The 24,456-nt window shown below is 51.6% G+C and overlaps 1 protein-coding gene across 9 annotated transcripts in view; it reads right to left on the bottom strand.

The window, feature by feature from the left end:
• The window catches only part of ZDHHC5 (zDHHC palmitoyltransferase 5), a 493,091-nt gene that overhangs the window by 312,376 nt on the left and 156,259 nt on the right, over positions 1-24,456 (bottom strand). For all 9 annotated transcript variants that reach the window (XM_085651402.1, XM_085651403.1, XM_085651397.1 and 6 more), the window contains exons 3-5: positions 2,662-2,783; positions 2,369-2,526; positions 2,109-2,281 (exon numbers count right to left, since the gene is read on the bottom strand). In XM_085651402.1, the coding sequence (XP_085507528.1) occupies positions 2,109-2,281; positions 2,369-2,526; positions 2,662-2,783 (453 nt within the window). The remainder of the gene's footprint in view (positions 1-2,108; positions 2,282-2,368; positions 2,527-2,661; positions 2,784-24,456) is intronic.

A 24,456-nucleotide genomic window follows, 5' to 3' on the forward strand; every position in this document is an offset into this window, starting at 1 on the left:
GACCTCTGCAACTCCCTCGCCTCATACTTCCACAACAAGATCGCGGACATACACAACAGCTTCAACAACCAACCAACGCACACCACGACCGAACAACCACCCCCCACCACCACCCTCCACGCCTGGACTCCGATCAGCACCGAAGACACCATCCGCACGATGAACTCCATCCACTCCGCATCGCCGACCGACCCCTGCCCTCACCACGTCTTCAACAAGGCCGACGCTGTCATCGCACCCCACCTGCGAGACATCATCAACACATCCTTCGACACCGCCACCTTCCCTGAGAGCTGGAAGCACGCCGAACTCAGCGCTCTACTCAAGAAACCCACAGCGGACCCCACCGAACTCAAGAATTACCGCCCCATCTCGCTCCTCCCGTTTCCAGCCAAAGTCATCGAGAAGACCGTCAACAAGCAGCTGGCCGCCTTCCTTGAGACGAACGGATCCCTCGACCCCTCACAGTCTGGCTTCCGAGCCAACCACAGCACCGAGACCGCCCTCATCGCCGCCACCGATGACATCCGAGCCCTGATGGACAATGGAGAAACAGCGGCCCTCATCCTCCTAGACCTCTCCGCGGCATTCGACACTGTCTGCCACCGCACCCTAGTACAGCGCCTCAGCAACGTCGGAATCCAGGAGAAGGCTCTGGAATGGATCATCTCCTTCCTCGACGGAAGAACACAGAGTCCGCCTACCACCGTACAAGTCAGAGGCCACCGAAGTCATCTGCGGCGTCCCTCAAGGATCCTCGCTGAGCCCCACCCTCTTCAACGTCTACATGAGCCCCCTCGCGGCCATCGCATGCCAACACAACCTCAGCATAATCTCCTACGCCGACGACACCCAGCTGATCCTCTCCCTGACCGACGACCCCGCCGCCGCCAGAGCCAACCTGCACGAAGGGATGAAAGAGGTAGCCGAGTGGATGATGACCAGCCGCCTGAAACTGAACTCAGACAAGACGGAGGTCCTCATCCTGGGCTCTTCACCCTCCGCCTGGGACGACTCCTGGTGGCCTCCCACCCTGGGCACCGCACCCAAACCGACAGACCACGCACGCAACCTGGGCTTCATCCTGGACTCCTCCCTCTCCATGACCAGGCAAGTCAACAACGTCTCCTCGGCGTGCTTCAACATCCTACGCATGCTACGGAAGATCTTCTGGTAGATCCCCACCGAGACCAGGAAGACCGTCACCCAGGCCCTCGTCACTAGCCGACTGGACTACGGCAACGCCCTCTACGCCGGTACCACCGCCAAGCTCCAGAAGAGACTCCAGCAGATCCAGAACGCCTCAGCCAGACTCATCCTCGACATCCCACGAACCAGCCACATCTCCGGACATCTGAGAGACCTACACTGGCTCCCCGTCAACAAAAGAATCACCTTCCGCCTCCTCACCCACGCACACAAAGCCCTACACGACCAAGGCCCGAGCTACCTCAACAACCGAATCAACTTCTACGCTCCCAAACGCCACCTCCGATCAGCCAACCACGCCCTCGCCGCCGTCCCCCGCATCCGAAGAGCGACTACAGGAGGAAGGTCCTTCTCCTACCTGGCCGCCAAGACCTGGAACTCCCTCCCGACCGACCTGCGCCTGACCCAAGACCACCTCTCCTTCAGGAAGAAGCTGAAGACCTGGCTGTTCGAGCAGTAGCGGCACCCCCCTCCCCCCAGCGCCTTGAGACCCTACGGGTGAGTAGTGCGCTCTATAAATGCCTTTGATTGATTGATTGACTTCTCTAGGAGAACCTCTTACAAACACTTAACTAGGATAAACATGCAGACAGCGTGTGTTCTCTTGTGCCTGCTACACAAAACGTAACCTCATCTCAAAAATACCCTCACAGAATCATGGATGGGACAGTCTCCTTCAGTCACATGTCTTGTCTTAGGCCCGACTCCCTCCTAGACCGAAGTAAAAACTGGCCTGCCTTTGCCACTCCCCAGAAGCCAGGAAAGAAGAGAAAAGTGCCACCATTTATAAAGAAGAGGGATGGCATACGGTTACTTACCTAAAACGAGCATAATCACAAATATAAATAAATAATAATAATAAACCTGTGCTACTGTAGTACACCCCAACAGAAGGATACGTGACAGCAGTGTGGACTCTGGACAGGTCCTTCACGTGGTGCAGGACATACACAAGCCCAAAGCCAAAAACTCCCATGATGTGGATGGTGAGGGAGAGAAGAAACAGGAAGAAGTAGCGGTAGTTCCTACGGCCGATGCAGTTGTTCACCCACGGGCAATGATGGTCAAACTCCTACCAGAGAGATAAAACAAAAGGAATATGACTGTTGTGTATGTTGATCCCACCTATCAATGTCAAAGTGCCACTGAACTGCTTTACCTCGACACAATTGTCACAGACGCTACAGTGTGAGCAGCGTGGTGGGCGGTAAAAGCGGCAGGTGGAGCACCATTTCATACGAACTTGAATGCCTTTGATCTCCACGGTCTTGTACAGTGGGGCGCGGAAATCATCCTCCTTGTCCTCGTCTTCCTCAGCTAAGAGAGAATTTGAGTTAAGAGTCATGAAACGAAGACACATCCCATCCCGCCTATCTTCACTATCCATAAGTATATCTGGATGATACTGAGCTCTGTCTCCATAGAGGTTCACCACAGGCAGACGGTACTCACCTCGTGGAAAGATGCCCGGGTCCATGAACGTAGCCATGCTGAAGTTGGCCAAAACAAAGAGAAAGACCAAGGCATTGTAAATTGGGATCACAACCGACAAGGAGTAACTGAGCCATGGACACCTGTAAAGAGAAAAGCATTACAAATTAATAGAGTCAAGAAGACCACATCTTCATTTGCCCAATTTCCTACTCAAACAATAATACCATCTCCATGCTACTATCAGATTTAACCACAGAAAGAACACTACTTTTGCTGCTAGTCTTGGTACCTTGCATTTGCTAAATCAGCTCCCTGTACCAATCACAGCAATTCACAATGACATCGCCATTGAAGAATCAGTAGGGGACAAGCTTTTTGTTTCACAGTTTTCTCAGGTGGGGCAACAAAATACACTATTAATTCATATGTAAAGCTAAATACACAAGAGCTGAGGGTAGAGGCTGTTAATTCCGCACCTAACCAATGAAAAAGTGTCTTGTGTTGTCGTGCAGTGCAGAGAACCAAGGAACACTCCCCTCTATGCTCGTTATTTAGGAAAACCCTATATCAACATTCAACACAAGCGGTTCAGCACTATTCGAACAATAGTAATAATCCAACAACAATATTTCAGAAACAGTGAGCACACGGAAAGATGTCCAAGTCCAAGATATCTTAAAACGATTTCTCTTCATTTCACGTTTTCATAAAAATAGAGTATGATAGCCGACGCGTTTCGTCTCAAAGAGACTTCTTCAGGGCTTCACAAAGTAACAAGTGTATTCACATGGGCGTTTGTACAGTTCAACCAAATGTCCGAGATTCCAAATTTTCAGAAAAACTTCTACGTAGTAGGTATTATCAAAAAGGCCTGGTAGCCCGTCGCTTCTGTATTTCTCGTTTCTTGATACGAAAAAGTGTTTCGTAAGGAAAGCTGAATGTATTCATTTGATGTGCTGTCATACTGCTCATCAGTTTTTTCATAGATAAAATGTCAATATCTTAAGTGATAAATTATAAAGCTGCAGCATTAAAGGTGGCGTGGTGGGTTCACATCAAAACACATCCTTTTGTAAAATTCCCGGCAGTTAGGGACTCTGAGTGAAACAATACATTTCTCTTCTATTTCGGACAACATCCATGTGCTGGATAGTTTTGCTCTATTCACAGTAGATACTGTTGAGTCTATGTTAAAAGTAACTAAATATGGGTCTCCCATGGATGTAACTCCAGCCAGAATCACTTGCCTGCTGCACAAACAACTGGCCCCAGTCATCTGCCTGATACTCAATCTCTCCATGAGGGAAGGCCTACTTCCTCTAGAATAGAAGTGGCACGGATAATTCCCATCCAGAAGAAGGCAAATGCCCCAGTAGCGGATTTATCTAACTACCGCCCTATCTCCTTTCTGCCTCTGCTGAGCAAAGTCCTGGAAAAACATTTCAATAAATTACTCTTGGGACATCTTGAGTCCTCTGCATGTCTTAATTCATCTCAATCAGGTTTCAGACTGATGTACAGCACTTATTGCTGTTACAGACAATATTAGACACTCCCTTGATCATGGAAAGGCAGTACTTTTGGTGCTGTTAGATTTATCAGTAGCTTTTGACACGGTATCCCATCTCATCTTGCGCCGGAGACTAAAAGATTGGGATCTGTGGACAGGCTTTGGTATGGTTCTCCAACTTCCTATCCCATTGTACACAGACTAGTAATCTTGGACCTTTTCGTTCTTGGACTATGGAGCTTAACCAGGTAGTGTCACAGGAATCCTGCCTTAGTCCCACTTTAACATTTATGTGGCTTCCCATGCTAAAATAATTAGAGAATTTGGCTTTACTCACATCTCATATTTTGATGATACTTAGCTTCTTCTTTCATTTGACAAGTATACTCCGAATATCCAAGCTTGTTTCTCATAAGGTATGACAGCAATTGACTCTTGAATCACGGAAAATTTTCTCCAGCAAAATGCTGGGAAAACAGAGAGCATGCTCTTTGGTGATGCCTTCTCGCTTTGGTCGCCAGATTGGTGGACTGCTGAGAAGGGCATTGCCCCCACCCCCATGACAATAGTTAAGAACTTGAGCATCCGTTTAGACCAGAAACTTACCATGAAGGACCAAGTGGTGGCCACCGCTGGTTCAGTTTCCATTTGCTGAACCTTTTATGCAGAATCTTTCCTCTCCTTCCTCTCTCTGTGAGTAAGAAACTCGTCCAGGCACTAGTGTTGAGCCATCTGGACTACTGCAAAGCCCTTAGGACAGCGCCTTGCGACTCTTCTTTGAATAGGCTCCAGGTAGCACAAAATACGCTGCCCGTCTTGTTAGGAATTTACCATCTAGAACTGCCTCCGTTCCGCTCCTGCGGCAACTTTTTTGTATTTTTTTTTATAAACTTTATATTCCAATATGTCGTACATACAAATGTTGCAAATAAGTCACCACGTCGAACATATAAACAATCTCTGTGCAAGCTCTACATGTCCATCACAACAGTACAACTCCAAGTGTAAATTGGCTCAGCTAGAGCAACAACATAGCAGGACTACTATAGATATCTGCCCAAACGGCCCCACCTCTAGCCCTCTCCCAGTTCATGTCCCCGATTTACGGGATTTCCATCTTTCCATTTACCACCAGTGGTGGCACACAGCAGCACAACAGCCCCCATTGTCCCCCTCCACGCAGGCATTGGTAGTTCAGGAATAGTCACCACACTCCCTCAGACACAATACCATTTTCTGATTGAGAATTTGAGGCCTGTTTGGTTGCTTCCACATATCTTCTAAATGGGCCCCATATATTCTTGGGGTGGGACGTAAGGGGTGTGATACTGGCATAGTTCTCCACGTTAACATTGCAATAGGCTAGACTGCGCAGGCAATCCTAGAGTCCTGTTTTCCTGCCCCAGTGTATAGCAATCTCCCTTTTTGCCAGCAGGAGCCCCAGTGATGCAAAACATCTAATCCGCTTGGGGATGTTCACTGTCTACCCCAGTAGCGCAATCTCTGGAATGGACTCGAGAGGCAAGCCGATCATCTTCAAAAAGCGTAGTGTGAATGTCCACCCAGTAACTCTGCAGACAGGGACAAGTCCATGCCTTGTGTATGAAGTCAGGGTGGGGTGCTGCGCATTTCAAACAGGTATGTGGCCTGGAGGCGTCTATCCTGTGTGCTTTGGCAGGCGTAAAATAGGCACGGCGTAGAAATTTAAAATGAAGCAGCTTGTGTTTGCTGTTAAGAGATTTCTTTGGTGCCATGCAGCATTTGGACCATTGTTCGTCAGTTATCGGACCGCCGATATCTGCCTCCCAGTCGTGCCGGAGCTTGTCATCACTCACAGGTCTCATATTAGCACTTGCTTTGTACATTTTAGAAATGAGACGCACACCATCGAGAATCTCTGACTTGTGTGAGTGGGGGAAAAGAGTCTGGCTCAATTGGGAAAGTGAGGAGTGTCGCCCGCAAGGCCGCCCTCATTCGGGTCATGACAAAACTAGTCATGAAAACGCTACCAATGTACCGTGCATCGTCGGCCAGTAAAAACACATGCCCCTCCGGATATAAATCCCCTATTTTGGCTACGTCTAATGAAGCCAGTGTGCGCTGCACCAGGCCTTCCTCAGTAATTGGGAACCATTTAGCGTTGGGTAGTGGAAGTGCGGATGAGTATAGAGTTGCAGCGCCGGTAAGCTTCCTTAATTTCCCCCATGCCCAGCTGGTGGTGGATACCCTTTTGTATGTCATGTGGGTCGCAGGAGAAGCCTTTAGGAAGGACCGTGGACAGCCTGTCAGGAAGGACAAAATCCGCCTCCGGCCGCAGAAACGGTATTCTTGCATCTGGGTGAAACCATGCGTGTGCAGAGCGACATTGCGCCACTAAATATTATAATTGTAAGTCTGGTACGCCAAACCCGCCCCGCGCATATTGTAGTGTGAGGATCGACCAGCGAATACGTGGCTGCTTTTACCCCCCCCGCAAACCAGGCGTTTGAGGTGGGATCGTAATGTTCGAAAGAAGCCATCGGTGAGAGGTATGGAGATGTTATTGAAGAGATATAAAAATTTAGGGTGTACGACCATCTTTAGTATTGCTACCTGTCACGCTAGTGATAATGGTAATCTCAGCCAGCGTTTCACCTGTGTTTCCAAAGTGTGCACTGCCTGCCCGTAGTTTAAGCATACAATTTGTGTGGTGTCCAAGTGGATGTGTATCCCGAGATATTTTACCGAGTCGGAACACCACTCAAGAGGATACTGGCATTCCCACGGGGAAGTGCTCGTGGTCAATGGAAAAATAATGGACTTGTGACCGTTTACGCCCAGCCCGGAGAATCTGCAGAATCAGAGGGTTTCTCTGAGGGGCGCTAGGTTGGTTTGGGGTTCCCGGACGTATAGGATGGTATAGTCTGCATACAGGGAGAGAAGAAAGGGGGCGGTTTTAAACTGTAATCCTCGGTACAGGTGACGTTCTTGGAAATGCCTAATCAACGGGTCTATTGCTAATATGCAAAAACAATAGTTGATGGACAGAATGCAGAACAATGTCATACATTCATCCCAGTACAGATATCTGGGCCTAAATCCATCGTTTTTTTGCTCACCATGTGTTAGACCTGTCAGCCCTTTGGGTGGTCCCTCCTCATCATTATTTATTTTGTCCCACTTTTGCCTCAAACCCTGTTATAATTTTTCCTTTTTGGGAACCACCAGACTTTTTAGTGTTGATGCAGGATCAGGGAGCCATTTTCCCTACCCCTGGAACTTCTGTCTGAGGGCCTGAGACACAAAATGGTGGCCACCTATTGTCACCTGTGACATCACCAGAACACACTAGAGGTTTCTGGAACCTTCTGCAACATTCTAGAACCCTGGGACAGAGGGAGGCAGTTTAGAATGTTGGGAAGCCATCTCAGGTTGGCAGTTGGCACTTGACTGGAGAGGAGAGAGGACAGAGATTCAGAAGGAGGAAGGAGTGAGGCAGCAGGGGTGGAAACCAGTGCTTGGACTGGGGTCCAGAAACCCACCCTTGATGCTAGTCCCTACTGACCAAGCCCAGCCCAGAGCCCTCTGTGGGACTAAGTCCAGAAAAACCATCTAAAGGACCTGAACATTTGGAACAGGCCTTACAAAGGAAGAACAGCAAGTTCCTGACCTGTACAGCAGTGTTCTCCTGGAGTCCTGACGTCGAGAAGCCTGGAGACCTGGAGCCCGAGGTGGAGAAGCGGCGCTGACAGAAAGCAGACGTCGTACCCGGAGCCGCCAGAGGTCGATAGAGGGCGCCGACGGAGGTCGTGGAGAGTCACCGGAGGTCGAGTAGGAAGTCACCTGAGGTCGAGGTGAGGCGTCGACGGGGGAGTGAAGTCCTCCCTCCGGAGTCTCCGGAACCCGAGGTGGAGCCGACGGAGGTCGGGAGTGGAGGTCGCACTCCGGAGACACCCGGAAGCGGGGAGACCGTGACCCTGTGACGCCGGAACACGACATCGAGCCAAGGCCGCCCAGCGACATCGAACCGGAACCGCCAGACGGCATCGACACGGCGTCAAGTGGAACAGAGCGACGCGACATCGAACCGGAGCCGTCCAGCGACGTCGACCCGGCGCCGAGCAGAGCCGATCATCGTGAAAAGGGCAGTAAGTGGTAGAAAGGGCATCTGAGGCCCTGTGGAGCCCTAAAAGACCATTCTAGGGGCTAGAGGGGTGTTAGAACCAGCCTGGGAGTGCCAGGGGTGAACTAAGACTGGTGTAGTGACCTCTGTGAGGGGTTGTGTATTGTGGGGGAGCCAGATCCATAGGTTACCCTTATTCTACCTCAGTTCAGGCCCAGCCTTGACCAATCTAGGTGGGACACCCCCCATGTCATCCAAATGACCACAAGCTGTACTTGGGCATAGTAAAACCAGACTACCTCATAAATGTGATCTGATTTGCAATTGTTATTGATTGCTTATATTATTTATTGAAGGCGTTTGATTTATGGTCTGACTGTATTTATTCCTGCATAGTATTTATTGTCTGACAGTATTAAATTGCCCTCTGTATTTATTGCACCTATATTTATTCCGTGTTTATTTATGACCTGATCCTATTTATTGAAACCCCACTGTGGTATTATTTATTTGACCTGCTCTTTTGAGGAAAATCTTATTGTATTGTATTTATTTTCATGAAACCTGCAACTAAGAGAAAAAGATAAAGACAAGCTACTTCTTTCATAATTTTTACGGTGTAGTGTCGTTTTTGGAACGGATGAACGCATGGTTATTGTGAAGGTGTGACGTACGCTTAGCACGGTGCCTGACCCCGACCGCTCGAGCCAAGCTACCACCGTGTTGGGAACCTGGTGACTGCTAACCCGGTTGCCCGGTTTCCAACATAAAATTGGTGTTCAGTGGTGGGATTGAGCTGTGCTTGCGTCCACTCGACAATAACTGTGGGTAGTCCATAGGCCTACACCGGGAGTTTTCTCCAAGCGGACTTCCTAATTTTGAGTTTTGTTTTTTCCAAATTTACTTCTGGTGGTGGGAGGAGGTATTATAAAAGGTACCCACCTGCATAGATTCTGTAAGCAACTGTCTTCTATTCTGAGTGGGCAAAATGGAGTTTGTACTAGAGGATGTGGAAACTTATACTGTGGCCCAACTCAGAGAGTTTTGTGAGCGAGAGGGGGTGTTTTGCCCCCAAGGTGCAAAGAAGGGTGAACTCCAGACCAGCTTGAGGGCTTGGGGGGAGGCACGGCGAGAAAGTAAGGTTGAGAAGGAGGACAGGGATGGAGAGCCTGACAGCGAGGGGGCTGGTTTGTACCAACCTGAGGTGGGGAACCTAGTAGCGGGGACCAGAACACCTTCAAGGAAGGGCAGCAGTGTCTCTAGCCACGGCTTATTAGAAGCAGAATTCACTGACCGGAGGGAGAAAAGACAGCTCACATGGGATTTGGCGAAGCTGGAGAATGAAAAAGAGGAACACGGATGGCTCACGAGTTGAGGCTCAGGGAGATAGATCTCCAGATCCTACGGGTCGGGGCACACCCTGTTCCTAGTGGTGGCAGCGAAGAAAGAGGAATCACCAGGGAATCCAAACCCTATTTGCCAAAGGACATAGTAGCTAGTTATAGTGCAGGTGATGATATCGCCAAGTGGCTAGCGGCCTATGAGATCTCATTAAGAGTCCATGGGGTTCCAGAGAAGTATTGGGGAGGGGATTGTACAAATACATGCCTCCAGCTGGTAGGGATACATTATTGGCCCTGGAGCAGGATGAGCAGACCCACTACCCCACCATGAAAGTGGCACTCGTAAGGAAGTTTGGACTATTACCCGAGAAGTATAGACAGAAGTTCCGGGGTAGCCACAAACTGGGCACACAGAATTGGGTGGATTTCCTGGACTATGCAAAGAAGGCATTAGAGGGTTGGATACAAGGCAGTGAGGTGAGGGACTACGAGGGGTTGTTTGATTTGATGTTGAAGGAACACCTGCTCGAAAAATGTTTCCCTGAACTGCGTCAACACCTGGTGGATAGCAAGCTGACCAATCCCCGGAAGCTTGCTGAGGAGGCGGACATTTGGGCTAGTACCCGGGTGTCCACAAGGGGAACTGGAGGGGACTCTCAAAAGACCGGACAGGGCGCCCCCCAGAAGAAAGAGGGAGGGGAAAAGAAAACGGAGTTCTCTAAAGGCCCCCAAAATAGTTCCCAAGGGAAGGGAACAGGATTCACCCCTAGGGCTAACCCACCCAGAAACCCTAATCCTGGCCAGAGTCAGCAGCCAAGGGTTGTCCATTGCTACGAGTGCGGTGGTGTCGGACACTATAAGGGAGATGTGAAGTGCCCGAAAAGACCACCCCCTCCCATCGGAGGAAAGGCCCCCGGAGTAGCTAGTGTAGTGCTCGGGGAGGAGATGCCCTTAGGTAAGGGAAGGGAGTGGGCGGGTGTCACTTTAGTGTCCCTGGGAGAACGGGAGATGGTTCCTAAGATCCAGGTGCCCGCAAATACCACAAAGTATGGGCAGTGGGTCACCATCAACGGCCAAAGAGGGGAGGCTCTGAGAGACACAGGAGCCAGTATGACTATGGTACGTAGCCAACTGGTGTCTCCAGAGCAGGTGATTCCCCATGTACTCCACCCCGCCGCGATGGCTGATGGCAGAATGGGCCACTATCCGGTGGCCGAGGTTCCATTTGAATGGGAAGGGGTTGCAGGGTTACTTCGAGTTGCCGTAAGCCCTGCCGTGCCAGTCGATTGTCTGCTGGGGAATGACATGGAGCATAATGCTTGGAAGGAGGTGGAATACCGGACTCATGCTGAGATGCTGGGTACACCTGACTGGGCCTGTGTCAGCACAAGGTCTGCGACTACCTGGAGGGGGAGTTCGTTTAGGCGGGAGCCTGGAACAAAGGCACCGCCGGCTGCCAATCAAGGGAAGAACAGAGGACAGGAGGAGCCTGCCTCGGCATCCGCGCCCCGTGTGACGGATAGGTCACCGGAGGTGGTGGACCAGGAGTCCGCGGAGGGGGATGTTACCAAACTGGAGAACCTACCCATCCCGGCCGAGTGGCACGTGGAGGGAGGGCCGACCAGGGAGGAATTCTGCAAGGGCCAGAAGGAGTGTACTAACCTTGAGGGGCTGAGGCGACAGGCCGAAGCCCAGGCAGCAGGGAACGTTGAGGGGAACTATAATATTTACTGGGAGGATGGCCTCCTCTACAGTGAACCAAAGGCGCCCATGCACGGATCGTCACGGGCCTTGGTTGTCCCTCAACGTTACCGAGCCTTCCTTCTGGAGTTGGCTCATGAAATCCCCTTGGCAGGACACCTGGGGCAAGACAAGACCTTCGCCCGTCTTGTCCCACACTTTTATTGGCCTCAGATGAAAGTGTCGTCCGACACCTACTGCCGGACGTGTGTGTCTTGTCAAGCTAGTGGGAAAACAGGGGTGAAGCTGAAAGCTCCCCTGGAACCATTTCCTGTCGTTAGCACCCCCTTTGAAAGGGTGGGCATCGATATTGTGGGTCCGTTAGATCCGCCTACTACAGCTGGTCACCGGTTTATCCTGGTTTTGGTGGATCATGCCACACGGTACCCAGAGGCTATACCTCTGAGGACCATTACTGCACCTGTTGTGGCTAGGGCCCTGATGGGAATCTTTACCCGAGTGGGTTTCCCCAAGGAAGTTGTGTCCGACAGGGGGACCAACTTCATGTCAGCATACATGCGGGCGATGTGGAAGGAGTGTGGAGTGACCTACCGGTTCACCACTCCTTATCACCCCCAGACCAATGGTCTGGTGGAGAGGTTCAATAAGACCTTGAAAGGCATGATCAGAAGTCTGCCTGAAAGCCTGCGGAGGAAATGGGACGTCCTCCTACCCTGTCTATTGTTTTCCTACAGGGAAGTGCCACAGAAGGGAGTGGGCTTCAGCCCCTTCGAGCTTTTGTATGGGCACCCTGTGCGTGGACCTCTCAGCCTGGTGAGAGACGGATGGGAAAGAACTCCCAGAAAGCTTCCCCAGGACGTGGTGAGCTACATGCTGGCCTTCCGGAGCCAAATGGCTAAGTTGTGGAAGCAAGCTTCTGACAACTTGGAAGCCAGCCAAGCAGTAATGAAGGCGTGGTATGACCACAATGCTCACCCGGTGGAGTTGGAGCCTGGCCAGAAGGTGTGGGTGATCGAACCAGGAGAGCTTAGCGCCCTCCAGGATCGCTGGTCAGGACTCTTTGAGGTGTTGGAGAAGAAGGGTAAGGCTACCTATTTGGTGGACCTGAAGACCCCTCGTCAGCCCCTATGGGTGCTGCATGCCAACCGCCTCAAACCCCACCATGAGAGGCCCGAAGTCCTATTGTTAATGGTGACTGACGGAGCAGAGGACGTGGAAAGCGAGCCTCTCCCCGACTTATTTGCGTCTCAAGAAAAGGATGGGTTGGTGGAGGGAGTGATTCTCTCCCCGTCCCTAACTCCTGAACAGCAGGAGGACTGCCGCCAGGTCCTGGGGCAGTACTCTTCGTTGTTCTCCCTTGTTCCGGGTAGGACTCACCTGTGCGTCCATGACGTGGACACAGGAGACAGCCCACCTGTGAAGTCAAAGATCTACCGGATGACAGACAAGGTGAAGGCCAGCATTCACAGTGAAGTCACTAAGATGCTGGAGCTAGGAGTGATTGAACCTTCCAGCAGCCCCTGGTCCAGTCCGGTGGTACTAGTACCAAAAGCTGCACCACCGGGGGCCCAACCGGAACTGAGGTTCTGTGTGGACTACCGGGGACTGAACTCAGTAACCAAGACTGATGCTCATCCGATCCCGAGGGCGGATGAGCTGATTGACCGGCTGGGAGCTGCCCAATATCTGAGTACCTTTGACCTTACTTCTGGGTACTGGCAGATCTCTCTGACTGATGGAGCGAAGGAAAGGTCAGCCTTCTCCATGCCCAAGGGCCACTACCAGTTCTGCGTGATGCCCTTTGGGCTCAAGAACGCACCTGCCACGTTTCAGCGTCTGGTGAACCAGATCCTCACTGGAATGGAGAGTTTCTCTGCTGCTTATCTGGACGACATTGCCGTCTTCAGTAGCAGCTGGGAGGATCACTTGCGTCACCTGCAAACTGTTCTCCAGGCCCTGAAGCAAGCTGGATTAACGATCAAGGCCAGTAAATGCCAGATCGGGCAGGGGTCGGTAGTGTACCTTGGGACACTTGGTGGGTAGGGGAGCGGTGCAACCCCTCCAGGCGAAAATCGAGGCAATCATGGCCTGGGAACCCCCCAAGACTCAGACTGAGGTCCGAGCTTTTCTGGGCCTCACAGGATATTACCGCCGCTTCGTGAAGGGGTACGGTACCATTGTGGCCCCCCTCACGGAGCTTACGTCCAAGAAACAACCTCGACGGGTAGTCTGGACGGAGGCTTGCCAGCAGGCCTTTGTGAGACTGAAGCAAGCCATGTGCGAGGCCCCGGTCTTAAGGGCCCCAGATTTTTCCAAGGAGTTCATTGTTCAGACGGATGCATCGGAACATGGCATTGGGGCAGTGTTATCGCAACTCAATGAAGAAGGTCTGGATCAACCCGTGGTCTTCCTATCCCGGAGACTACTTCCCAGGGAACAGAAGTGGAGTGCAATAGAGCGTGAAGCCTTTGCAGTGGTATGGGCTCTGAAGAAGTTGCGGCCATACCTGTTTGGCTCGCACTTCCTGGTTCAGACCGACCACAGACCCTTTCGTTGGCTGATGCAGATGAAGGGGGAGAATTCCAAGTTGCTAAGGTGGTCTATTTCCCTACAGGGAATGGACTTTCAGGTGGAACATCGGCCTGGAGTGGACCACGCCAATGCAGACGGTCTCTCAAGGTATTTCCGCCTTAGTGATGAGAACTCCCAAGGGGTTGGGTAGCTCTCCCCACTTTCAGCTGGGGGGGGACGCGTGTTAGACCTGTCAGCCCTTTGGGTGGTCCCTCCTCATCATTATTTATTTTGTCCCACTTTTGCCTCAAACCCTGTTATAATTTTTCTTTTTTGGGAACCACCAGACTTTTTAGTGTTGATGCAGGATCAGGGAGCCATTTTCCCTACCCCTGGAACTTCTGTCGGAGGGCCTGAGACACAAAATGGTGGCCACCTATTGTCACCTGTGACATCACCAGAACACACTAGAGGTTTCTGGAACCTTCTGCAACATTCTAGAACCCTGGGACAGAGGGAGGCAGTTTAGAATGTTGGGAAGCCATCTCAGGTTGGCAGTTGGCAGTTGGCACTTGACTGGAGAGGAGAGAGGACAGAGATTCAGAAGGAGGAAGGAGTGAGGCAGCAGGGGTGGAAACCAGTGCTTGGACTGGGGTCCAGAAACCCACCCTTGATGCTAGTCCCTACTGACCAAGCCCAGTCCAGAGCCCTGTGTGGGACTAAGTCCAGAAAAACCATCTAAAGGACCTGAACATTTGGAACAGGCCTTACAAAGGAAGAACAGCAAGTTCCTGACCTGTACAGCAGTGTTCTCCTGGAGTCCTGACGTCGAGAAGCCTGGAGACCTGGAGCCCGAGGTGGAGAAGCGGCGCTGACAGAAAGCAGACGTCGTACCCGGAGCCGCCAGAGGTCGATAGAGGGCGCCGACGGAGGTCGTGGAGAGTCACCGGAGGTCGAGTAGGAAGTCACCTGAGGTCGAGGTGAGGCGTCGACGGGGGAGTGAAGTCCTCCCTCCGGAGTCGCCGGAAACCAAGGTGAAGCGCGCAGGAGGTCGGGAGTGGAGGTCGCACTCCGGAGTCGCCGGAACCCGAGGTGGAGCCGACGGAGGTCGGGAGTGGAGGTCGCACTCCGGAGACACCCGGAAGCGGGGAGACCGTGACCCTGTGACGCCGGAACACGACATCGAGCCAAGGCCGCCCAGCGACATCGATCCGGAGCCGCCTCACGGCACCGACCCGGCGTCAAGTAAAGCAGATCGACGCGACATCGAACCGAGGCCGCCCAGCGACATCGAACCGGAACCGCCAGACGGCATCGACACGCCGTCAAGTGGAACAGAGCGACGCGACATCGAACCGGAGCCGTCCAGCGACGTCGACCCGGCGCCGAGCGGAGCCGATCATCGTGAAAAGGGCAGTAAGTGGTAGAAAGGGCATCTGAGGCCCTGTGGAGCCCTAAAAGACCATTCTAGGGGCTAGAGGGGTGTTAGAACCAGCCTGGGAGTGCCAGGGGTGAACTGAGACTGGTGTAGTGACCTCTGTGAGGGGTTGTGTATTGTGGGGGAGCCAGATCCATAGGTTACCCTTATTCTACCTCAGTTCAGGCCCAGCCTTGACCAATCTAGGTGGGACACCCCCCATGTCATCCAAATGACCACAAGCTGTACTTGGGCATAGTAAAACCAGACTACCTCATAAATGTGATCTGATTTGCAATTGTTATTGATTGCTTATATTATTTATTGAAGGCGTTTTATTTATGGTCTGACTGTATTTATTCCTGCATAGTATTTATTGTCTGACAGTATTTAATTGCCCTCTGTATTTATTGCACCTATATTTATTCCGTGTTTATTTATGACCTGATCCTATTTATTGAAACCCCACTGTGGTATTATTTATTTGACCTGCTCTTTTGAGGAAAATCTTATTGTATTGTATTTATTTTCATGAAACCTGCAACTAAGAGAAAAAGATAAAGACAAGCTACTTTCTTTCATAATTTTTACAGTGTAGTGTCGTTTTTGGAACGGATGAACGCATGGTTATTGTGAGGGTGTGACGTACGCTTAGCACGGTGCCTGACCCCGACCGCTCGAGCCAAGCTACCACAGTGTTGGGAACCTGGTGACTGCTAACCCGGTTGCCCGGTTTCCAACACCATGCCATTCCAGTTTGAACCTAGCTATATGCAAATCAGTCTTGACCCTGTGCCTCATGGGAACAGTCCAGCCCGAACTGCCAAGCCAGGTCCTCCCTGGACTGAAACCAAGCATCCTGGGACCGGTTTCGGGGTTTAACCCCTCTTCAGCCAGGATAGCTTGATTCCAGTGGCATGGAGAGCACGGGACTCATGTCTGAGCTTTGTTCGCCCTAAGTTGGCAGGGTATGCCCAGACGTGGGTCCCTTGCTCACTTTGCCACTGGATTCAAGATAGCCTGGCTGATAAGGGTTGTGAACCCAAAACCGGTCCCAGGATGCTTGTTTCCGGTCAAGGGAAGACATGGCTTGGCAGTTCGGGCTGGACTATTCCCATGAGGCACAGGGTCAGACTGATTTGCACATGGCCATGTCTGAACTGGGGCGGTGGAGTGAGCTAAAGAATGATGATGGATTAAACCCAGATCAGTTGACTGGGGGTGAGTGTTAGATTTGCTCAAACGCTCCGTCCATCATTCCCTTTGGTATCGCCCTATTGCTAATATGAACAGAAGTGGTGATAAGGGACAGCCCTGCCTCGTCCCCACGGGATTGATAAAATGGTCTGGAAAGCGTGCCGTTCAGCCGTAGTGTTGCTGTGGGTTTGCCATAGAGTAGTGCCATAGTGGTAATAAATCCCATCGGCATACCCATACGTCTCATTACTGCAGGTATAAATGGCCATTCCAGAGAATCGAAGGCTTTCTCCGCATCTAATAATATCACGGCCACGGGGGTGTCCGGGTTAATTCTGTGAAGGACGGCGAACAGTGTCCGAAGGTTCAGGGAGGTGGACCGGTGAGGTACAAAGCCAGATTGCACCGGGGGAGATAATATACTCCATTAATTGAGACAACCGCTTCACGAGGATTTTGGCTAATATTTTGTAATCTAAATTTAATAGGGAGAGTGGGCGATATGATCCACAGAGCGTGGTATCTTTGCCCGGTTTGGGGAGTAGTATGATGAAGGCCTCGCGTAGTGTGGGAGGGAAAAATCCCCCGTGAAGCCATCCAACCACGGGGCTGTGGAGCCTCGGATTGTGTCGATGGCAAGTGAGACGCCAGCCACCGAGATGGGCTCCACTAACAAGTCCTGCATGTACCTTTCCAGGTAGACCAGTGCGATCTCGGACAAATAGTCGTTTCGGGCTGTGCTGTCTGAACCCACCCTTGAAGTGTACAGTGTGGTATAATAATCCAGAAACACGTCTTGAATATCGAAGGCATTAAGTGTGTGCTCAGTAGCGGCGTGAAGTTCAGTGATGTATGATTTTCTGTAGGGCTGTCTCAGCATTTGTGCTAACACTCTCCCCGGTCTCTCCACCTCCCCATAGCGCCTGACCGTGTGGTATTTCCCCGGGTACAGTATCTCCCGGTCCGCGGTATCTCTGTATTCTGTCAGAAGGGCCAAACGCTTAGTCTGATCTACAGGGTCCAGGGTCACCACGGAATTGGTGTCAAGTGTAGTGATGTCTCATTCAATGTTGTCATTGTGTTGCGAATGTCTGAGTACCCCCGCATGTTTAGAGATACAAACACCCCTAATAACCGCCTTGAAGCCCTCCCATAGCGTCGCCCAGGAGCTCACGGAACCTGCGTTTATCTCGGAATAGTCTTCGATGGCTTCTCGTACTACGGCTTTAAAGAGTTAGTCATGCAGAGCTCACCCAGGGAACCGCCACTGATGTTAGTATCCCTCAGGTCGTGGGAGTTTCAAGTGTAATACTATCGGAGAGTGGTCAGAGTATGTCCTAGGGAGTGTCGCCAGTGAGGGAAATCAGTCTGTGAATTCAGGGGTGAGCAACCAATAATCTATCCTTGTCCAGGTATTATGTTGGCCTGAGTAGTGAGTGTAGGGTTTCGCTTCCGCCATATTTATCTATGAGTGTGTGCCGCTCACAGAGTTACTTCAGTGCTCGTCGCACCCGCAGCTTTGTGTCAGGTTCCCGTGAAGTGCTGTCAAGTCCGGGGTCAAATAGTAAGTTAAGGTCCCCCCCAATAATATCTTGTGTGGCTCTAGTTTTGACAGTTGGGTATTCAGCATGTGGAAGAACTCAGGGGAGTTCTTTATTCGGGGCATAGATGTTTACCAGTGAGACCCTGTGGCCGCCGAGGGAGCCAGTGACAATGTATCTGCCCTCCGGGTCGAGAATCACACCACTGAGACTAAAGGGGACTCTTTTGTGTTTTAAATGGCGGTGCCCCTAGCATAGCTGCTGTAGTTGGCAAAAAACCTGTGCGCGCCCCAGCTGGCACCGAATTGCGCTGCATCAGTGGGGGGGGGAATGTGTTTCCTGCAAATAGGCTATTATGTCTGCCTTGTTTCGAAGCAGGTAGTGAATCACCTGTCGTCTTTTGCGGTTATCTTTAAGACCTCTGACATTCCACGAGATCAAGGAGAGGGCCGAGGGGCCGTCAACGTTGCCCAAGCGTTTCATCAAAAATGGGTGTACCATCTAACTGGACAGACATGCAATACATGTCTAATATTGCTAGCGATAGTGGACAGTGGTGCAAACTACTAAAATTGAATCATACATTCCGAACAACCCCTCCTCCCCCACCAAGCCACCTTTCAACCTAAAGGTGGCAAACCCTCTGAAAATATGCGGAAAAAAAGTACAAATCTACCTCAAATATGACTGATGTGGCCCATACATAGTACCCCAGTGTGAAGAAGAACAAACTTAACAGATACACCATGGGGGGGTGGCAACGCCGGGGTGTGTACCGGCCAAATGACTTAATGTAGCATGAATAACATTTTCCCAATTGAATACACTAGTATGAGGAAACTAAGCAAATGTGTCAACCAGTTCCTGAGTTGGAAAAGAGTTCTGCGGTAGCATCCGAGCCGCTGTGTGGTGGGGAGGGAAGACTTGCTTCTCTGGACGGCGGGTTGTTTCGTTGTTTATATGTCGGACAAAATTCTTGAGCTTCAGCTGGAGTGTCAAATATGTGGGCCCTGCCCCCTACATCCACTCTCAGTCGTGCTGGGTATAGCATGCCAAAATTAAGGCCTAGGTTGCGCAATGTGGCCTTCACTCGATTGAACTTACGACGGGCTTCCTGCACCATTAATGTAAAGTCTGGGTAGAAGGACAATTTTGATCCCTGCCAGTCTAAGTCTCCACGTTCTCTTGCCAACCTCAGCGCCGTGTCACGGTCTCTGAAGTTCATGAGGCGAGCTATTATGGGTCTGAGAGGAAGACCAGGATTAGGTCTGGGGCCCAGCGACCTATGAGCCCTTTCCACTACGAATCCCGCAGTGAATGACTCCTTGCCAAAGAGGTCGGTAAGTAGATTGTCCACAAAAAGGTCCATGCGGCCGGTGGCTGTCGTCTCGGTAACTCCCAGAATGCAAACATTGTTGCGGCGGCTGCGGGCCTCTAAATCTTCGTTTTTGATGGCGACTTACTTGAGTATCCAGGGTGCTTTCATGCCAGGCTTCAGCTCCGCTCACACTATGCTCTTTCCACCGGTCAGCACTGCGGTTTTTGTGTAGCTTGCTTCACGCTTCTGCGAGGGAAATGCAGATATGCTGGTACTCCCTCCGGAGCTTCACTACCAAGCGGCCATTATAGCCCCCCCCGCCCCCTCCTGCGACAACTTCACTGGTTACCAATTCGCAAGAGTCAAATTTAAGATATCTTATGTTGTACAGAGGCACGAGCTATTTAACTGATAAACTTATCTCTTATCGGTCAAACAGATTCCTTCGCTCAGGAGAGAAATGGCTACTTGTTACTCCCAGGTTCAGGAAAGTCAGAAAAGGTGGTAAAGTTTTTTCCTATTTGGCTGACTTTTAACGGAATCAATTACTGACATCTTCGAAAACGTTCAGAATATTTTTCTTTTACAAGACTTCTTGAAACGTAACTCTTCTGAGTTGTGGTTTTCTGGTCTGTGTTGTCTGCTTTGCTTCCTATAGCATGGAGATACTCCTTCGGGGGCGAGTCATGCGCTTTATCAATTTAAAAAATAAATAAATAAATGAAACAATAAATCCAGAGATGCTGAAACAGCTAATGCTCCAGGTTCAACACTTACATGTAGTGTTCAGTAATGTCCACATGCTATGCCTTTTGAGACAGTTTTGCAGTGTGCATTTATAACTCAAATTATCTTTCATCTGATGAATGTTGCTTTTCCGTCATCAAATGAAGATCAGAATGGCAACCCAGGATTTTTGTTTTTGTACGGACCATGTCCAAATGATTCTGAAATTGAATAATTTACTAAGAAAACCTATAAAAGTAAAAAAAAAAAAAAAAAAAGAAATCACAGCTTTATATTTTTGGTAAATGCTGATATGCTGATACCTCAAAGAGTCAGAACAAAATAAGGGACCCACTTCTAAAAATAAAACCACGTCAGTGAAGTTAAGTGGACACAGAATTGTGAAGTTAGGGAACACTGATAACCTTGGTGATCATAGGGACATCCCCTCAACCCGCCAATATAAACAACTTTCGCACATTACCAGCTAGGGGTGGGTGAAATATTTTGTTCTGCCAACAGAATTTTGGCAACCAATCGCCGCACGGCAGAATCTTTCCTCACACGCACACCAAAACGGTAAGTTGTCGAGTGGGATTTGGTGTCCCCTTGCGTGATTTTTGGTTGCTAGCAGGACATTCAGCAGCATTTTTCCAACACAGTCGGTCACGATCGTTTGCGGTCAACGACTGCTGCTCGAGTTAAAAATCTACTCGAGTGGCAGCAAGTCACCTCACGTGGCTCTGCCTTCTGCCATGCCCGGCGGTGCGTTTCACGCTGATGTTTCAGCCTTGGAACGTGCTCCCGGCTCTAAATCAAGTACCGTGACGTGCCTATTCCTGCCCGTGGGTGGAACGCCACGGAATCTCGCAGGTTTTTTTTTGTAATCCCGCAGAGTTGCGTGGAGACAAATTCCACAAGTTCCACACGTCCCTATGACGGACCTGCCACTATTAGAAGTACCAAGTCACCAGCTCCTGCAAGTATTCTAGAACAACCTCCTCAATGACAGTCCGCTTTTGCTATCGAAGTCAAGTCATCTCAAAGACTATTTATTTGGCTAAAGCACAAAATATTAAAATACATATAAAAATATTACAAGTTATGTAACCATGCAGTAAAATATTAACCATATGATATAAAATCATCAACAACAAAAAAAAGTATAAAAAGCTTCCGTATAAAAATATGAAAAGACATTTAAGCTTTGGGCAGAAGTCCAATATCTCTTCCTAGTAACCAAAGCATATTGGATGTAAATCAGAACTGCTATTCAGGCTTTGTCATTGCCAGCTGAGGCAAAAAGTTATGGACAACACACATTTCCTCATAATAGGAAGACGCAAAATCGGGGCTGAAAACAGTTTGAGATGGCTAGGGCAAAGGACAAAGAAGAAAAGTGCTTTGATCAGATCCATTATCACACGGCAGAGAGGGAGCCCCGTCGTGGAAATGCAACTAAAAAGTGATTATTAAAAAGTAAGTCGGTAAGATAAAATCTCTAGTCAGTACCAAAAACATATCTAAATAATACTCCAGTCAGGGAGTATGCTTAATTAGACTATAGGAGATTCCAGACTATAGCTTAGATGGACTGGATTGGGTGGAATGTAGTAGAGTGGGCATGGATTGGACTGAACAGGGGTGGGGTGGAATATAATAGAGTGGGGTGGATTAGATTGGGGCCGGGTGAACTGGAGTTGGGTGGATTGCAGAGGGGTGGGCTGGAGAGGGATGGGGTGGACTGGATTTGAGTAGGCGGAGCGGGGCAAGGTGGTTTTGGGCCAGAGCGGGGCAAGGTGGTTTTGGGCCAGAGCGGGGCAAGGTGGTTTTGGGCCAGAGCGGGGCAAGGTGGTTTTGGGCCAGAGCGGGGCAAGGTGGTTTTGGGCCAGAGCGGGGCAAGGTGGTTTTGGGCCAGAGCGGGGCAAGGTGGTTTTGGGCCAGAGCGGGGCAAGGTGGTTTTGGGCCAGAGCGGGGCAAGGTGGTTTTGGGCCAGAGCGGGGCAAGGTGGTTTTGGGCCAGAGCGGGGCAAGGTGGTTTTGGGCCAGAGCGGGGCAAGGTGGTTTTGGGCCAGAGCGGGGCAAGGTGGTTTTGGGCCAGAGCGGGGCAAGGTGGTTTTGGGCCAGAGCGGGGCAAGGTGGTTTTGGGCCAGAGCGGGGCAAGGTGGTTTTGGGCCAGAGCGGGGCAAGGTGGTTTTGGGCCAGAGCGGGGCAAGATGGTTTTGGGCCAGAGCGGGGCAAGATGGTTTTGGGCCAGAGCGGGGCAAGATGGTTTTGGGCCAGAGCGGGGCAAGATGGTTTTGGGCCAGAGCGGGGCAAGATGGTTTTGGGCCAGAGCGGGGCAAGATGGTTTTGGGCCAGAGCGGGGCAAGGTGGTTTTGGGCCAGAGCGGGGCAAGGTGGTTTTGGGCCAGAGCGGGGCAAGGTGGTTTTGGGCCAGAGCGGGGCAAGGTGGTTTTGGGCCAGAGCGGGGCAAGGTGGTTTTGGGCCAGAGCGGGGCAAGGTGGTTTTGGGCCAGAGCGGGGCAAGGTGGTTTTGGGCCAGAGCGGGGCAAGGTGGTTTTGGGCCAGAGCGGGGCAAGGTGGTTTTGGGCCAGAGCGGGGCAAGGTGGTTTTGGGCCAGAGCGGGGCAAGGTGGTTTTGGGCCAGAGCGGGGCAAGGTGGTTTTGGGCCAGAGCGGGGCAAGGTGGTTTTGGGCCAGAGCGGGGCAAGGTGGTTTTGGGCCAGAGCGGGGCAAGGTGGTTTTGGGCCAGAGCGGGGCAAGGTGGTTTTGGGCCAGAGCGGGGCAAGGTGGTTTTGGGCCAGAGCGGGGCAAGGTGGTTTTGGGCCAGAGCGGGGCAAGGTGGTTTTGGGCCAGAGCGGGGCAAGGTGGTTTTGGGCCAGAGCGGGGCAAGGTGGTTTTGGGCCAGAGCGGGGCAAGGTGGTTTTGGGCCAGAGCGGGGCAAGGTGGTTTTGGGCCAGAGCGGGGCAAGGTGGTTTTGGGCCAGAGCGGGGCAAGGTGGTTTTGGGCCAGAGCGGGGCAAGGTGGTTTTGGGCCAGAGCGGGGCAAGGTGGTTTTGGGCCAGAGCGGGGCAAGGTGGTTTTGGGCCAGAGCGGGGCAAGGTGGTTTTGGGCCAGAGCGGGGCAAGGTGGTTTTGGGCCAGAGCGGGGCAAGGTGGTTTTGGGCCAGAGCGGGGCAAGGTGGTTTTGGGCCAGAGCGGGGCAAGGTGGTTTTGGGCCAGAGCGGGGCAAGGTGGTTTTGGGCCAGAGCGGGGCAAGGTGGTTTTGGGCCAGAGCGGGGCAAGGTGGTTTTGGGCCAGAGCGGGGCAAGGTGGTTTTGGGCCAGAGCGGGGCAAGGTGGTTTTGGGCCAGAGCGGGGCAAGGTGGTTTTGGGCCAGAGCGGGGCAAGGTGGTTTTGGGCCAGAGCGGGGCAAGGTGGTTTTGGGCCAGAGCGGGGCAAGGTGGTTTTGGGCCAGAGCGGGGCAAGGTGGTTTTGGGCCAGAGCGGGGCAAGGTGGTTTTGGGCCAGAGCGGGGCAAGATGGTTTTGGGCCAGAGCGGGGCAAGATGGTTTTGGGCCAGAGCGGGGCAAGATGGTTTTGGGCCAGAGCGGGGCAAGATGGTTTTGGGCCAGAGCGGGGCAAGATGGTTTTGGGCCAGAGCGGGGCAAGATGGTTTTGGGCCAGAGCGGGGCAAGATGGTTTTGGGCCAGAGCGGGGCAAGATGGTTTTGGGCCAGAGCGGGGCAAGATGGTTTTGGGCCAGAGCGGGGCAAGATGGTTTTGGGCCAGAGCGGGGCAAGATGGTTTTGGGCCAGAGCGGGGCAAGATGGTTTTGGGCCAGAGCGGGGCAAGATGGTTTTGGGCCAGAGCGGGGCAAGATGGTTTTGGGCCAGAGCGGGGCAAGATGGTTTTGGGCCAGAGCGGGGCAAGATGGTTTTGGGCCAGAGCGGGGCAAGATGGTTTTGGGCCAGAGCGGGGCAAGATGGTTTTGGGCCAGAGCGGGGCAAGATGGTTTTGGGCCAGAGCGGGGCAAGATGGTTTTGGGCCAGAGCGGGGCAAGATGGTTTTGGGCCAGAGCGGGGCAAGATGGTTTTGGGCCAGAGCGGGGCAAGATGGTTTTGGGCCAGAGCGGGGCAAGATGGTTTTGGGCCAGAGCGGGGCAAGATGGTTTTGGGCCAGAGCGGGGCAAGATGGTTTTGGGCCAGAGCGGGGCAAGATGGTTTTGGATTGAAGTGGGTTGGAGTGGAGTGGAGTGGTTGGAGTGGACTGGATTGGGGAGAGTGGTATGAATTGGAGTGGGGTGAAATGGACTGGTCTGTGGTGGATTGGATTGAGTGGGGTTGTCAGAGTAGGTGGACTGGATTAGATTGGAGTGGGGTAAACTGAAATGGGGTGAGGTGGAATGGATTGGGTGGATTGGACCAGATTGGTTTGGGGTGGGGTCTACTGTATTAGAGTAAGGTGGTTTGGAG

Source organism: Triturus cristatus, chromosome 4_1 (genome assembly GCF_964204655.1).
Source record: "Triturus cristatus chromosome 4_1, aTriCri1.1, whole genome shotgun sequence".
NCBI lineage: Eukaryota > Metazoa > Chordata > Amphibia > Caudata > Salamandridae > Triturus > Triturus cristatus.